Source organism: Diadema setosum, chromosome 10 (genome assembly GCF_964275005.1).
Source record: "Diadema setosum chromosome 10, eeDiaSeto1, whole genome shotgun sequence".
Taxonomy (NCBI): Eukaryota; Metazoa; Echinodermata; class Echinoidea; order Diadematoida; family Diadematidae; genus Diadema; species Diadema setosum.
In genome coordinates this window covers 3,777,329-3,794,790 of record NC_092694.1, presented here as the reverse complement: position 1 = coordinate 3,794,790, position 17,462 = coordinate 3,777,329, and the positions used below count along the sequence as shown (strand labels likewise).

Genomic DNA, 17,462 nt, shown 5'->3' with positions numbered 1-17,462 from the left:
CATCATCATCAACAACAACATCATCATTGTCGTCGTCGTCATCATCATTACCATCACCATCGTCGTCATCATCATCATCATCATCATCATCATCATCATCATCATTCTTCTCTATTTTCTTCTGTGACTATAACCCTTCTCCATTCCCCCTACTTCTGTTTTTATTCTCCTGCTTCTACTTCTTCGTTTGCATTCAACAGCTCTGTGGATTCTGTTCCATTCGTAGTTTGTGCATTACCTGGCCTGAGTTTTCTTCTTCGATTTAAAGGTCGTACAATCACCATTCCCATCCCCCATCTTCATCGTCGACATCACTATAAAATAAAAACTGAACTGAACTGAACTGAACTATCGCCATCGTTAGTAGCGACTCTTGCAAATGTAGTAAAAACGACAACCTTGTCGTCATGACTATGGTCATCCTCATCGTCACTGTCTGAATCATGGCCGTAATCACAGCCATCTCCATGATCATTTTCATCCTGTCACCTCATATTATTTCTCTAGGATATTCGTTATGGGGAGGGGTCGGGGTGTGTTTCAAATTCTATTTCAAAAACATATAAAACAAGAAAGAGAAGGCATAGGAAGGGTTCGTTCACGATTTTGAATCACAGTTAATCGTTTGTCTCCTATGAGGGATTGTAGCTTTCCTTCTATCAAAATTAATAGTGATTTAAATGTGATCGCCCTTAACCCCCTCTATGCCGATGAGTCAAATGCACATAGACTTTGCACACATATCTATTGGCGGGAGATTAATACGGCATGAAAATGATCAAACAGGCACTTTAAAAAACTGTTCGTATCAACTGATTTAGCTATGTCTTTTCAAATCACGTGCCCGCATACATAATTTCCACCACCAGAGGGCTGTTCGGCCATTGACTGTGAAGGGTTCTCATTTTCTGGATATTGTCACTATCATTATATATAATCATCAGCATAATCGTTATCATCTAGCAAATTCACTATAGGCTTTGTCAATCAAGATGATGATTACAACGATTTCAATAGTTATTGGACATTGTTGGGTGTGGTGTTAGTTTAGGCTTTAATTATGATATCATCATTTTGACAGCAGTGAAAGAAAAACAAAACAAAACAAAAACTCCTTTAATGGGTTGTCGTTGTTGTACCACACTGCCATGCTGCATTACACTTTTTGATGAGTGTTAGTACATTTCGTGGGAATGTTAAATTGTCCATTAATCTGCACAAATCGTTAGAATTAGGGGTAGGAAACAAACAAAGGGTGAGGATGGGAGTGTCTCAGGCATCAAATCTGATACAGGTATAGAAAAAAATGGAATGTATATTATTGTCATGAAAGTCAGTGTCAAGGTTTTTGTGGGAATTGTCCTCACATTTACTTCACAAAAGCTTTCCAATACGTGCTGGCTCGACCGCCCTACGCCACACAATTCACGGTATGTGGGCACGTAATGATGCAGAGCCCCCCACTCGCATCTTGTCAATGACTCACAGAAAAAAAAAAAGAAGAAAAAAAAAACAGGGTTGGTTTTGACGCGCCGCAACGAGCACATGAGCAGGCAAATCGACATTCAGAAACAATGAATTAAGTGAGGTATTTGGTTTTTCCCCCTCCTTCGCTTCTATCTCTGCTCTGCATTGGTTGAGCTCACGGTAGCAAGCGGTGTATGTCGGTATCATGAAGTGGTAAATGGGTGACTAGAACGAATGCAGATGATAATGATTTTAGCGAGTTTTTGGACTGACATAAGTGCAAGTGTATCGTGTGTACACGTGTTGTCGCCAGACCACACCGGTTTATGAAACATTGGTACACGTCAGTAAATTGATGATGCTGTAGTAATGGTGATGATGCTAATGGTGTTAATGATGATGATAATGATGATGATGATGATGATGATGATGAAGACCACGGTAATGATGATGATGATGATGACCACGGTTATGATGATGACCATGGTAATGATGACGATGGTGACGATGATGATGATGATGGTGATGATGATGATGGTTGTAATGGTGATGATGCTAATGCTATTCATGATGATGATTATGATGGTGATAATGTTGATGGTAACGATGATGATGATGATGGTGGTGGTGGTGGTAGTGACGATGCTGATGGTATTGGTGATGATGATGATGATGATGATAACGACGACGATGGCAATGATGAATATGACGATGGTAATGACGATGACTATGATGATGCTGATCCTAATGATGATAATGGCGATGTTAATGACGATGACGACGACGACGATGATGATGATGATGATGATGATGATGATGGCCATGGTTTTGGCTAGTTAAAAAAACAACAACAATCTTTTCAAATGCATGTAATCCTATGGGAAACATGTTACAACATTCCATCATGGACATGAGTTTTGAAATTCCACATTTTCAACGAAGGTGACTGGTAGACGTCTTTGGATAATGATATGCAACTAATTAACAGGAACAAAAATGTATCGTACCACCTTGGACCTTCTGTAGCTCAATGATGATACCAGTGTTTGTCATGGACCAATGGCAAATATCTTCACTCCATGTGTATACTGCCGTCAGTACCACGGATAAATCTACAATATCCGTTCAAACAAAGCTTTGCATTGGTTTTGTGTGTACAAGTTGTTATATTGCCAGGGGGCTCGATGCCGTCATTGCGTATTGTTCTATACTCGTGCCTGCCTGTAATGAGCGAAGCTTCGATCTGTCATCGCGACAAGTATTCCCTTCGCTTGTCCCCCTTTTTGCTGCTACTATTTGAATAATGGCTGTCGCTCTTCCATTTATCCCCAGTGTGTGTGCTGAACCGCAAGTGTTCGTGTGTGTGTATTATTTAACCAGAGACAAATGGCATGAAGTACATTTTTTCGTGTAATTACACACTATTTGATTTGAAGAGGGGAGCTTGCTTGTACGCCCCTTATTACCACACGCACTTGACTCACGTTGGCCACAGTCTGATAACCCCGCGAATGGCTGCGTCACAACGCTCCCCGGTCGTTCCGCGCGGCCGGCCATGTGCGGCGTAGCAACACACCAAGACAGTTGCGGCTTTCGCAAATGTAAACTGTCGCATTCTTTTGATCACGACATTGAAACAGGGTTATTCTTATCACCCACATGTTTGCATCCTCAGCTTTCAAATATTCCTTTGAACATCAAATTTGTAATGTCATGCCCCAGCATGCAGCTCTTCCGTTTCAAGGAACAACCTGCATACGGCATGTTAAATCGAGGCACACACACACACACACACACACACACACACACAGAGAGGAAATCCGGTAATAGTCACTAAGCCAACATTTATGGAGGAGTTAGAGAATTTATGAATAACACATGGTATGTCCTGCAGCTTAAAAAAAGAATACGTGAGCTAGCACTCTGCAAGCTGTTATTGATTTCTATTCTAGCTACTTCATAAGGGTATAGACTCAAATCGAGTTTAATTGATAAGCAAGTCCCACACGTGTAACTTCCTTTGAGAATGGCAAAACACACGTTCAGAATGATTTCCTGATACTCAGCGAAGGTCAGTCAAGGACAATGGTATGATCATAAGCGATTACTAAAGCAAAAAGCAAAAACAAAAAACAAAAGTTCGATATGGTAGTCTCCATTTTTTCTCTCCCCCTTCCCTCTTACATACTCTTTCTCTCTCGCCCCCCCCCCCCCCCACCTTTCTTTCTGTTTTCGTTGTATTCATGAGAGTTCCGCTCTGTATCACTATCATGCGAGTTTACACAGCCTTTCTGCGACATCTGTAAATTTGCTCTGGCCTGTGTCGTAACACAAGTAACCGGCACTCGAGATCACTGTACCGCCATCGCTGTGCCGGGCTCGCCAGATGATAGAGGGCGGTAGTTCGACACAGCAGTCGATAATATGGCGCACCAGGTAACACTAACAGCAGGATAGTGCCCACGGGTGTTCGGAGCCGCCCGAGTCATGTCCACGTCCCGTCGCTGCCCCTGCCGCTACTGCGGCGGCGAGTAGCTGACTTGAATCTGCGCTCCGTCTACGCGGAATAATGGTAAAGGCAGAGAAATGCTGTTACGGGATTACTGCAATGGGACTCAAGAAAGGAGGTGTTTTTTTATGTTAGTGTGTTTGTATGTATACATGTATATGAGGGTTTGGGGTGGGGATGGGGGAGGGGGAGGGGAGTGCTTTCTTGACACCCTGCATTTTGTAGATGTGTATCAGCTCTGGTGAAGGGAAGCAGAAGCAGACCGAAAATCCTTCTCTCCTTCAACAGTCTCAACAGGGGCAGTTAAAGCCACTCACAATGAGTGTCTTGTTCACTGAGTGTGGCATACTTCTGAAATCTTGAGAGAATCAAGAGGTGGAAAACGCGGTAAAAAAAGAAGAAGAAAAAATGGCGGGAGATACACTTTGTAGTGTCGATAGAGTGATCCTTTCCTTTTAACCACTGATGCTATTTTGCAGGAGTACGGAGAGAATGAAATCCGCAGTGAGTGTCGGCTCACTTTAGTCAGCGCCGCCGCGCCATGCAAACTCAAGGTATGGTGGAATCGGAAATCTCGGTACAACGGATAGAGAGCGCTACCTAGCAACACGGACTCCATCAAGGGATTAGGGCGGGATTTGTGATTGTCACTGCTCTCTGCTACAGATTCGCGCTTCCCATAATCCAGCAGGCGATTAGAGAAAAATAAAAGTGCGATGCAAATGTTGTGTGGGGGTTATTTTGGCGAGTAAATCTCGTTTTATTAACGATTTTGACATATTAAAACATGTTATGAGCGTTAACCCGATCCACATAGTGCTGTATGATATCTCATTAATATGTATTGATTTGAGATGAAAGCGGCTTAAGTGACCAAGGAAGAACGCGAACAATAACAATCCACTTCTATTACAGAGCATAGAGGGGATTCCCCACTTTACTTTATCATATTCAAAACCATAAAGTTTGCAATACAATCTATTGAATGTTCATCGCGTCAACGAGCAATAATGTTAGTCACATCGCTATTACGCTTGTAAAAATAAGGAAGAACACCTGCATTTGATTAATGTCAAAGTAGTACATCCCAACAACATTTGTAATTTTCTACCTTTATTCGCCTCCTTTCTGTCATTCTTGATTTTTTTTTTTTTTTTGATTTGCAGAAATACAATGAATAAAACAAATGAACAGAATTTTGGGGTTGACTCCGAGTAGTCGAGTTTTAACTGCGATGCACATTTCAAGTCCATGGACATGGTCAATGTCATGAAAGTAGAATGAATTAGATTAAACATCGACAGAATTAAGATGACGTCATAAATGCCTGTCACTTGTTGCATGCGCTCCAAATTCTCATTCACGATGCATTCACTTTTAATAATCTATTCATGATCACAGGCCTTTCAGTAATTGTGCTGAGGTATTTTTTGCTCCTTTTTTCAAGAGTGGATATCACATTATAACTGTTCAATGTTTGGCAACCAAATGTTTCTTCATAAAAAAAAAAAAAAAAAAATGTCTCAGTATAGCCAATTTGAGGAAGAACAAGTTAAAAAAAAAGGAAAAGAAGAAGAATGATTTCAGGGAACAAAACTGTTCAAATGGCAATTGACCAGTAAATTTCATGTCGTTATCTTCACACTTGAGATGTGTAGGGTAGCAGCCATCTGTATGCGACATGCGAAACGAGGCGAAAATGAATTCATTTTGTGAAAGACCGACCGTAACATGGGATCCCATTCATCTTTGACACGATAATTATTCAGTACGGCAACGACGAGTCACTGTGTTGTCATTTTGTTGGCTCTTTCCGATCACTGTCTTTCTCTGTTTCTCGTCCCCTCTCGTTGCTAATTGCCATGCTATCACTCGGGGACGTGTGTGGGACTGGAGGAGAGGGGGGAGAGACTGATGAAAAAGATGGAGTCAAATCAGTAAAGGGAGGGGAAAACAACATGCACCAGCTCAGTTCTTTTGTTCGTGAAAGCACGGCAGCCTCGGTGTAAACTGTGTTTTGATGGAACGTATGATCACTTCTCAGGCTTTACTGCCTTACGACAAAAGGTATTTTGGAAATTTGGGGGGATCCACACTTTGTGTCACCCCAACTATTGTCCCCGGGACCAGGCTCGGGTCTCAATTCGTTCTCGTCCAAGGCGGGAAATGACCTTGCAGGGCCGTGGGTTTGGAAAAAGAAAAAAAGAACTACGCGACAAAACAAAACTAAGAACACAAAATAGACACGAAACTATCAGCAACAACAGCAGCAAAAGCTATGATTAAAACAACAATAAAAACAGCGAGCTGGATTAGCAATGGCAAGGGTCTTTTTCGGGTTGTAGGAACGCGTAAACATAGCCACCGTCACCTGCCATGCCTGCATATCTCCTGGATACGAAGCGGTGGACGTGCAACTCAACAGGTACACTGTTATGCACCGCATTCAATAACATATCCACCCATACTTCCAATTGAAGACGCTACACAAAAAGATAAGTTGATAGTCATGATAATTATACTCATATATCTAATTCGTGCACTTGAATGAACTCAATGTATGATAGATTGATAGTCTTCCTTTTTTTTTTCTCGCCTAGGTAATTACACAATGTGACCTCTTTTTCCACACTGAATGAGACTCTACAGAAACTTTAACCAATTCGCATTACAATTGTACACAATGATATACATCTAAGGTGTATAGAGGTACCATTATACCAATTCAAATAGAAGTTAATGGTATAAGCTTGACGTTTTGAGTTGGTATGCGTGTAGTCACAATGATATTATTAAAAACGATATTAACTTCTATTTCTTTTCTTTTTTTGAACAAGTAGACAAAATAACGTAGATAAATTGCAGCTGATTGTGAACAATCAATTTGACTTTTGCCTAAGGGATAATATAGCTACATATATACGAAAAACATAAATATGGTGTAGACTATTAAGAGGTTATGGCACAATTTGTCATTATTAACCTGGTCTTCAAATTTCTGGCAGTTAAATGCGGTGTTCACAAACGTGCGATCGTATGAACACAAAAAAGGCAACCAAGATATAGTAAACAAAGTGAAGCGTAGGGGTAAACATCTTAAAATGAAAGGTATGGCACGGCATGATGTGATATGATTTATAGATTATCATTTTGATATGGTGTATTCCTAATCAGCAAAAATGTTATCAGTTATATTTTTAAATCATGTGTGTTTAAAACTGTGCATCTAATTGTCGATGTTATAGATATAGTCGTGTAAATCAAAGTTATGAAGGGGTGGAGTAACTTGTCAGTTTTTATCGACATAGCAAGGTTCAACAGGCTATAAACAAAGTGGGATGTATTACAAGTTGTATTATATGTGGTGCTTCCGAAGGTTATGCTTTGAAGGCTACCATAGATTTCACGGTTTGTGGCGATCTCTTGTTGCCTGTTGTGTTCCAAAGTCTGTCACGAACGTTTAGTCGTGTTATGCCAGTAACCTGACGCACAATTTGATTCATCTTGATACGCTAAATTCTGAATGGTTCAGAGGGCTGTGTTTTTCATATCCATGTTTTTGACCCCTCCCTAAACTAAAGAGGGGAAAAAATGACATACACTATTTCTCAAATTGTTCTTAATGGGTTATGTTTGTTTTTCTGTGTGCTGGGAGCATCTTCTTTCTACCTTCAGGGGAGATGCGAATTATAGCTTTATTTGTCAGCACACGCCAGGATGCCTCACAGAAAATTTAGGCCCCCTGTTCATTGTCGTAGCTGGTCGAGCCACATCCCCGCCTTCCCCGAAACCTGCTCGATGAGGCCCTTGTCGATGCACTCGATCACAAAATAGACATCTCCGATCAGTTGGCTTCATGCAAAACGTTTTCACAAAGGCAGTGATTAGACCCATATTGCATCAAGAGCTTTTCTAATAATTAGAGACCGGTTTCTTGTCGCTAAGTTACAGAAGTGTGAATACCTGTGGAATAGAAATCAGGAGAGTTAGTTATTAAAGGCGCTGGGAACTTGTTTAAGGGCAGTGTCTTTCTGAGATGAAATAAAGCTCCTGGACAAGAATGGGAGAAGAAAAGGAAAGAAAGACAAACAAGAAGAAAGAGGGGGGGGGGGTGGGAGGGGAGTGAGAGAGAAAAAATACTATGTAGAAAGCTAAATTGGGGTTGACGTAGAAAGCACACTTAATTGACCATAGTTGCCGCTTGGACAACAAGCAAGATACATACGCATGCAAGAGACAAAAAAAGTGGTAATAACCTGCGCTAGTTTGCCTATGTACGTATTGAATATTTGAAGAAGCACGAGGCTTTACAGGAAGCGACGTAGCTGGCATTTTGACAAGGCGTGCTGTTATGCCGCTGTGTCTACATCCACGGCGACTATTACAGAGAGACCTACTCGCCAATTATCACTACGGGACCGCGAAGAGGTGCACGCGCCGGAGCAGCGGGGAAGCTGGGCAGTGCCATTCTGAACGACAGCTCGGCCCTATCGTCCACAATTTACAGACGCCTTCGCACTTGATGAAGAAACCACAGGTTGCCGACTCGTATGCACGTCCGTCATATCGTAAATTACCTGCTTTATTTCCTCAAAGTGCTTTGAATCTTCGTGACTTTCTCGTTTGTAGTGGCCAGCGACAATGATTCTGTCCTTGGTGCATCAAAAGGAGAAACATCTAAGAAATAAAGGGAAGTCAATTGGTCAACATCTATTATTGAAATGAACTATTGAGTGCCGACACTCACACGATTGTTATCTGAAAGCTGCAAATACCTTCAATTCACTGAAGTCTTTCATCAATTTCTCTATTCCTTCTATTAAGATGCTGCCATCGCTGACATTTCTTTGATCAAGACGTATTGAACTAGTTGCAGCAATTTTGTCAAACTTAAACTTTTCTTAATCATTTGGTTAGGCTCCTATCCCAAGGGCGTACGCGGAGTTGCATGATTGATGCATGCACTTTCATAATTGTGTGACACAAACATATTCAATCAAAAAACAAAACAAAAATATAACCGACTTCCGTCGAAGCAATATATGGATATTGTGTATAAATCTATAACTTCCAATCTTTATTCAACACCTTTATCTCTTGATGATCCTGTAAACATCTGAACAAGGAAAGAACAACCATTGATATAACATAGTTATGATTATTCCAACCTTCCGACACTCTAAGTGCATTTGTTTAAATTTTGAAGGTTTGCTGTAATGCCCCAGGATAGTTGTTGGTTGTCCAAACCAGATATCATTTCGGTAAAAAACTTTATAGCTAGCTCGTCACCCCTCTACCATGTCTACGAAATTTCTCCAACAGTGACAGAATCAGAATGCCGAATAGCTTCGGACATTCATTGCCTATACCCATCGCTGTCGCCCCACGCTGAGCTGAGGATCCAGTGTCTTCGGTTTATTGTTATCATTCGAATAGCACTGTCATGATACCAGCTGTGAAATCTTTTCATCTTCCTTCAATTTGTATAGTTTTCAATGACCTGCTTGATAATTCACAGACAATTCCTTCCTATGAAGCTAATTTTTCAACGAAATGGCAGTATTTAATCATTATCGCACATTTAATACGAATTTGATAATCTATTTTGACTCATTCTTGAATGAACGATGAACAAAATGTGTCGCATCCCGTTCTCATATCATTAAAAATGGCATTTTTGTCACCAGATCACGAGTCAAGTTTACCGGTTTTACCCGCATACATGATTATAATTTTATCAAGAACAACGTCTTTGTCTAGATTTGAGGGAAACACAATGTTATGCCACGTCCGTATACACCCATGGTATCTCGTCTCTTCTTCGCATGGCACAATATGCCTGATTGCTACAGTTTGCTTACTATTAAGGTATGATTATCTCCGACATTTCTTGCACAGGCACCGCGTCGCCTATATCTGGGATCAGAAACAATTGTATAGTGACAAAGGCACGATGACGGCGCTTCTCCAGGATGACATAACGGAGGCGGCATGTGTTTTATGACTGAAGATACACCTATTAAATCTCATCGAGTGTTATAGGCAAGGGTCCAATAGCTTTCATGAACACACATCGTGAATCATGGCACAGCCACAAAGTACTTAAATATTAATGCCATTTTTTTTGCTGTTTGTTTGTTTGTTGTCTGCGCATGAGTCGCCGAGCAGCATTTGAGTGCTCTCCCATTGAGCACGTTGTACCAGCAATGAGGGCAGAGAATCGGGCTAGAGTTTTTTTGAATTGAATAATCAGTGTTTCATTAGCTATTCCGACAAGCCGTTGTGGATTGTACAAAATCACTCTCGATCGTTTGTAGTTTTGAGGCGGATGTTATGGTGACTAAGAAGAAGGCGAAATAGTGAGGCACAGTCTAGTATAATGAGTCACCATCCCCTCTCTCTGTTGTCATGAGACGCAGGTCAAGAAAGGCGTCGGCATCGGCTACATATCTCAACACTCAACTCTGAGGTTGTTTGCTTTTTATTGCTTTCATTCTTTGTCATTGCTCATCCTGCCTTTGTGCAAGGTTGGATGTAGATTCCCATATTATGCAACGCATTTTGTTGTTGTTGTTGTCTGTCTCTGCTTGTTATTTTAGAAGTTAACCTTATTTGCAGAAGTCGGGTTTCGGTTGAAACAAAAGACGTCTGTGTCGGAAGAATTTGAAGTCAAATTTTAAATTGCACTTTTTTCCCTTTAGCTATCTGCCACGGCGGTGTTCATTTGCAAAATCTAAATAAAAAAAAAATAGATAACGTGAAAAAAAAAGAAATGAAGAGCACTGGACGTTGGGTATACATGTCTCATTAATTTTGTCGCTATATAATGGGGCATTAGCAAAAAATATTTCGCGTGCTTAGTCAACTAAAGATTTATCTTTTATGGTTAATGGCATGGCTCTTTAGAGTGTTGGCGAAATTATTTATAAATGGGCAAAAGTAAGTCATTTTTTTAAAATAATGTGCAATGGTGTGAAAAATTACTTTTTCATCAATTTCATATAATGGGGAATGGATTTACTTTGATTTACTCAAATTTGTTTTCCGTCTAGTAACAGTATTGTAAACTGGACAACATAGTGCAGGGAGCTAGAAAGCGGAAAAGGAATTATTTCTATGAGCTCTAAATTTTCTAATACTTAATCCTGTTACAACTTCAACAAGAAAGGAAAGAGAAACAAAATGGATGGTTGATATCTACGTTGTGCTCCTTTCATGATAAACAATTCTCCGGTTAGCATATTAACCCATTCACCCTCGAGAATCTCAAATCTCCTCAAGCTCTGTCCTGGGATAGATCGGGTGTCCGTAGTCAGTGGGTTAATTGTAAATGTCACTCTCGAGGCATTAAGTAAGAAAAGGAAGATGTACGTACGACGTGTTAAGAGTAAGACATTCTGATGGTGCTTAGTTGGTATAATGCAGTGTAATGTCTTTCTGGGAGACGGAATCATTCCAGCTTCCATACTGGCGACTGTCCAGAGAAATCACTGCATGCGTAATGCACAGTTTGCACAAACAGGTGCTAATTTGTTGGACTCGTTAACTGTACTTGTAGATTTGGTAACAAATACACGCGTCGTCAGTGTTTAGAGATAGATAGACAGACAGACAGATAGATAGGTAGATAGATAGATAGATAGATAAATAGGTAGATAAATAGATAAATAGGTAGATAGATGGATAGATAGATAGATGGATAGATAAATAGATGGATAGGTAGATAGATAGATAGTAGAAGAATAGATACATAGATGGATACATAGATAAATTGATAGGTAGTTAGACAGATAGATAGATAGGTAAGTAGACAACTATATAAATAAATACATAAATAGATAAAAAGATGAATATATGAATAAATATAAAGACAAATAGATAGATATGTAGATGGCTGAATAGATGAATGCGTAGATAGTCGGATGAATAGATAGATATACGGATAGGTATGGCGGTGTTTATTCTGATTTTCCAGTATGATTACACAAAGTCAAAAATTTTAAGGCGCTTATTTTGCTCTTAACATGCTTAATGTGATCGATCGGTGACGACATAATAATCATCAAACTTACATAGGGAACGCAAATATTTCATGGGACACTATCCATTGATACTTAGTCAACACTGTGAGTAAACTCGGCAGACTTTGATAATGCCCTTTTTGTATATCTTCTCGATGAAGCTAACACCGTCCATGATCAAGGTCGGATACCATGAAAGTAGTTTGTGCAAACTTGTAGACAAGGTAGAATCAATGCGTCTTTGTGCTGAGGGAAAGGAATTCAATGAAAACATCTTTCTGTAAGCGAGATTGAGCTCGATCAACTAACACTCTCAAGACTCAGTGTCTGTATTTGAGACACTGACTCGTCGTATTATATGCTTATACTGGAAAGGTCTAATATTTTTTTCAGTGTTGCAGATTTTCACATTGTCTGCATGATCAGCTGTAGCCCGTGTACGTGAGATATCACAGCTTTCCGTAGATGTAGGGAGTTCTATTTGAAGAAGTGAAATGGAGAACCTAATGAAAATCACTCTGACCTTTGATTCTCTTCACCCAGTTAAAACAACGACTTCCGAGGGTAGGGATAGGTAGGGTGGGGGACACTAGGGTGGGGTAGGGGGACTTTAAAGGGATGATGTAGTTTTGGTTGAGACAGGTTTGGTTGTGAGGTAATGAGAAATCTTTTATGAAATAGGGAAAAGCGTATAGTACTAAGAGGGAATTCAAAGTTTATGTGATAAAACTTGGTTTTGAAATGGCTGACATATCCAAAACAAAGCGATCCTATTTAGAATTTCTTTGTTTTACTAAAGTTTGGGATATCTCATGCAGGCACTTTAAGATAAAGAAATAAACTTTGAATTCCTCTTAGAATTGTATACTCTTCAACATGTCATCAGTGGTTTCTGAGTATCTTGCAAATAGTTAAAAGCTAAAGTCTCATCTCACCCAATACTATACTATCCATTTAAGGTTGTCACAGGCATCGTTGGCAGTTGGGGCCCTCCACCATGTCCACGTCTGACTAAAATAAGATAAAGGAAACGAAGGAAAGCAAAATAAAATTGTTATAGAATAGGGTGCAAGTGAAACGCGTTTACCATGCAACCTGGAGCAGGCGTATCCTGGGTGGCGCGGTTTAATAGGAGTATCGTTACTGTTGAAAGCAGAGTTTGAATTATTATTGTAGTGTGTCAAGACTACTGGCAATATTACCACTAGGTCTCCCACCAACACAATATTATCACGAATGTACAGTAGAAAGTATGAGCAAGGAGGTATAGTCATATTTCCTTTTATGAGACCATGCATGGGAGTATATTAAAGTTTCCAAATTTAAACAGCTCAAGGAATGAATAGCTTACCCCAGATTTTCAAAGCATTGACTGGTTGGTTATTATGAGATACAGAGTGTGAATTTAAAGGTGGGGGGGGGGGAAGAGTTTGGGGAGGGGAAGAGAAAGAGGAGAGAGGAGAGAGAGAGAAAAAAAAGATGGGAGAGAGAGAGGGTGGTTAGGGAGATGGGATGCCTGAAACTGGAGCAAAATGGCATCGGAGATGAGGGAAAAACAGGACCCCGGAAGTGGAACGGAGTTTGCGTTCAGGATCTTTTGTTGATCCAAAGTCTCCACAAGTCGGTCGCATCTGTTCACGACAGTCAAAACGTCTCTGGCTATGAAAGCAAGACTTACATCTCAGGCATGTTTGATGCGCTCCCCTCACCCTCTCCCGACCCGGGATATTAGGGCGGTCTTCGTGGCACTGGCAGCTCCGTCAACTTTCTGATTACCCCAATTTCGGAGAGGTTATTCGAGGTCGAAAACCCTCTTCTTTAACAGTTTACTTCGGATACTTTTCGAACAGTAAGCTATGGTGTCTCTTGTTTTGGTGCCGCTCAGAAATACGCAACATCCTGGAATATCCTAACCTAATGGAGGGACATCTTTTACACAGCTCCCAAACAAGCCAACTTTGACATTCTGATTCTTCGAAATGTGTGGCAATATACGTCTTTCTTTTCAAATCAATCGTTCTTGTGTCGAGTTGTTTTTATTGTTGTTAACTGATTGACATAATTGCCCTTCACTGGCGTGAATAAGTCGCAATACGTTATTTATCGCACCGAATATTGACGAATTTCAGACTGTCAGACGGTCACCAATCATTCACAAAATTATATTTGTCAAATTCTCCATAGAATTAGTGATCATTCGTCGAATTTGTTCATTATCTGACCTTGCAACAAAGGCTTCGAGTCTTCTTTTTGTTTCGAAGGATTTCGTTCAATGCTGAATCGCATAATTCATAGCTAAACTAAACAAAGACTAAACAATTTTGCACTCGTACAAAATTTACATATAAGCAGCTATTGGTAAATACATTTGAAGGGGAATGTCACTCAAGCTTACTGCGCTTTAAGATAATCATTATAATGAACCTGTGTAATGTTCTGCACTCACTTCTTTACAATTGGTTGGTTGAATTAGAATGATCATGAATCCTTTTCATGGAAGAAGGTGACTCCAGATGTTCACATGTTAAGCTGGTGTTGGACATTCAGTGCTGACCCCACAACACACTTTTCATTTGGCAGGAGACCACAGAAATCCGAGCTCCTCTGGATATATACGGTTACCGTATTACTCGCCGATTGTAGATTGTCTAAAGAGAAGGCATGAACCCATAATGTACTATGTGACCATCACCTTCAATAAAGTTAGGCAATAATTAACTTAGGACAAGCATTATGAGCGAGAATTTCTTTTCTTTTATTCGATTGTAGGACACCATGATGTCTGTATGTTATAAGTCACGAACTTTCACGACAAACACGAGTGTAAAAGTGAGAGCATATGTTCGGGTTTTTGCTTCTTTCCCCACTAGACTCGGCAAGTTTGTGGCGAGATCCATATTTCACCACCGAGGGTCAATTAACTGTTCTGGTTAACACACATTATGTCCAGGATTATTATTTCAAGCGAATTTCATACGATATTGAAATAAACTTTCAGTGTAACATAATATGTTGCATTTGGGAATGAATGCAAACATCAGCTGGGTGGTTGGAAATCAAAGTATTTCGAAGAAAAAAAAAACTGTGTTTACGTAGAATTGGTCGCTGACCAGTTACCTTACAAACTCGAGGTATCTTATGATTATGTACCGCGACACAGAATACCAGTGATAGTAGATTTTTATTTTCCTCTATACAGGGTGCCAATTTCTATATGAAACCTCTTGACAAAAGAGTCATATTTTGTTCTCCTTGAAAATACACGAAGGGATAGATTAGAAATAAACACATTTGATATCTAGATCAACAGCCTTACAGATGTTATGCGTATGATATATTGATGTAGATATGGTATCAAAATACTACAGAGAAGAAGGTTGAAAACACGAAAGGCATTAAACAGAGCTGTATGTTAATACCAAAAAAATAATATAAGTCTAACTATCTTCTAACATGATATAAACGACATAATCGAATATATACAAGCACAGGTAGACACAGTATAGATAGATATATATATATATATATATATATAGATAGATAGATAGATAGATAGATAGATAGATAGATAGATAGATAGACAGACAGACAGACAGACAGATAGGTAGATGGGTAAGTAGGATTATATAGATACATGGATAGATAGATAGATAGATAGATAGATAGATAGATAGATAGATAGATAGATAGATAGATGCGTACATACATAGATACATAAGTGAAAATGTGTTACAGTATATTCATACATATCTTCACTTCTTTTGCCTGGGCGTTTTCTGTGTCTTATTGAGATTTGAGGAGATGTTATTTAAGGCTTAATGGATAGTGGTGTCAGGTCTGTCAATCACCGAGTCGTCCACCTAATCACGCAGCCATGTTTCGCGCGACTTCGTGCACGGGTCATCAGAAAAATGGCCCACTCCTCGACTCGTGGACGCCATCATCCTTTCATCATCATCTCCACTTCGCCGTCGTTCGTTCTCTTACCCGTCTTCCTGGCTCCTCACGCTCATTCTCTCCTCCTCCTCCTCCTCTTCCACGATTTTCTGTTTTATTCTATCGTTTTTGTAGCATAATGTGTTCCACACGTATATTTCCAATAGAACTTTGCAACGGCAAAGAGACGCAGAGCTCGGGACGCGAAGAGACATTTTTGCTCTCATCCTCTCTTTCTCTCTTTATCCTATTTTTTTTTTCTCCACGCCACTCCCATCACAAATACAGTCTTGTATTTTCATATTGTATATATTCTATTGCGATCAAAACAAAAATAAGCAAACGAGCAAATTGTTAGACACCGACCTCTCTTTTATGGATGACAAATTCCTTTTTTACAACTGGTCACATGCCAGTGGTAATAGAGCTGAGAAAAGTTCCTGATCATTTCAGTTGTATTAAAAAAAAACAAAAAAAAAACGTATTTTGAAAAAGACATAGCAATCATGATTTTTCTAGCTCACATAAAACGTGTTTTCCTCAATTCACTGCTTGCTTTTATCATGGATCTCAAATTGATTTACAAAAAATGGAAAGAGGAGGGGATTTGAGAAATGATGAAAGAAAGAGGCAAGGAAGATTTTAGTCAAATGAAAAAGCATCAGACAAAGATTAAGACGAAATTGTAGTGATTTAAAACACATAATGTTCCAAAAATATGATCGAAGGAAAGATAATACGTCCAAACTCCTTTAGACTATGATGCTATTCTTATCATTTTACTCTTCAAAAGCAAACGAAGACGTTAGCTTCGTTCGTTACACTCCAAACTCGCAGTGGTGGAATACGACTCGATCAGTCTTCAGTGTTAATGGCGGCTGTTTCCTGCAAGGTGTACCTCTGAAAACATCTCAAGAGAGAGTGAGGGAAAAAAAGAAGAAGAAATAAGTCAATCGTTGCAGTCTTGGGATATTGCGTCCTGACAGTTTGTTCTGGCACCCTCTCGGTATGACGTCACCAACATCTCCGAAGAGTTCCGAGGCTGGGCGATGACAGAAAGCTATCTCTCTAGGCAATACGTAGGCAAGCGTGTGTCGTTCTGCATGACGGCGTACAAGTCTGGTGACCCTTGACCGGAGACTGACTGCCAGATGAATCGCGAGGTCATCCTCGTTCGCTACAATACAAAAAGCTGGAAATGAAAGAAACATCTTTTATCATTTTGACGTCAGTGTAAATAAGACGATAAATACAACATATTTAACGACTGTGTCGAAATTGTTCAAAGTCTAACCATATATTTGTACAGATGGTTAAAGTTATGAACATTTGTTTCTAATATGTTTATGAAAAAAAAAAATCCCGACTTACCTGACACCAGTACAGATTTGCCTGCTTTGGTACGGTGTAAGCGTTCATATTCATTCCATTATACTTCTCTTCCTGCAAAATCACTGATGCTGTCAAATTATATGAGAAGATGTAACAGGTACTTAACTCACCTTAATCTATATCTGTGCAGAGTTTAT

General features: G+C 39.8%; 1 protein-coding gene across 1 annotated transcript in view; it reads left to right on the top strand.

Annotated features, from left to right (window-relative positions):
* LOC140234422 (transcription factor AP-2-alpha-like) overlaps positions 1 to 17,462 on the top strand; it is a 123,990-nt gene that overhangs the window by 26,043 nt on the left and 80,485 nt on the right. Inside the window, exons 4-5 of the mRNA XM_072314467.1 lie at positions 3,283 to 3,322; positions 12,180 to 12,195. Of these exons, the coding sequence (XP_072170568.1) occupies positions 3,283 to 3,322; positions 12,180 to 12,195 (56 nt within the window). The remainder of the gene's footprint in view (positions 1 to 3,282; positions 3,323 to 12,179; positions 12,196 to 17,462) is intronic.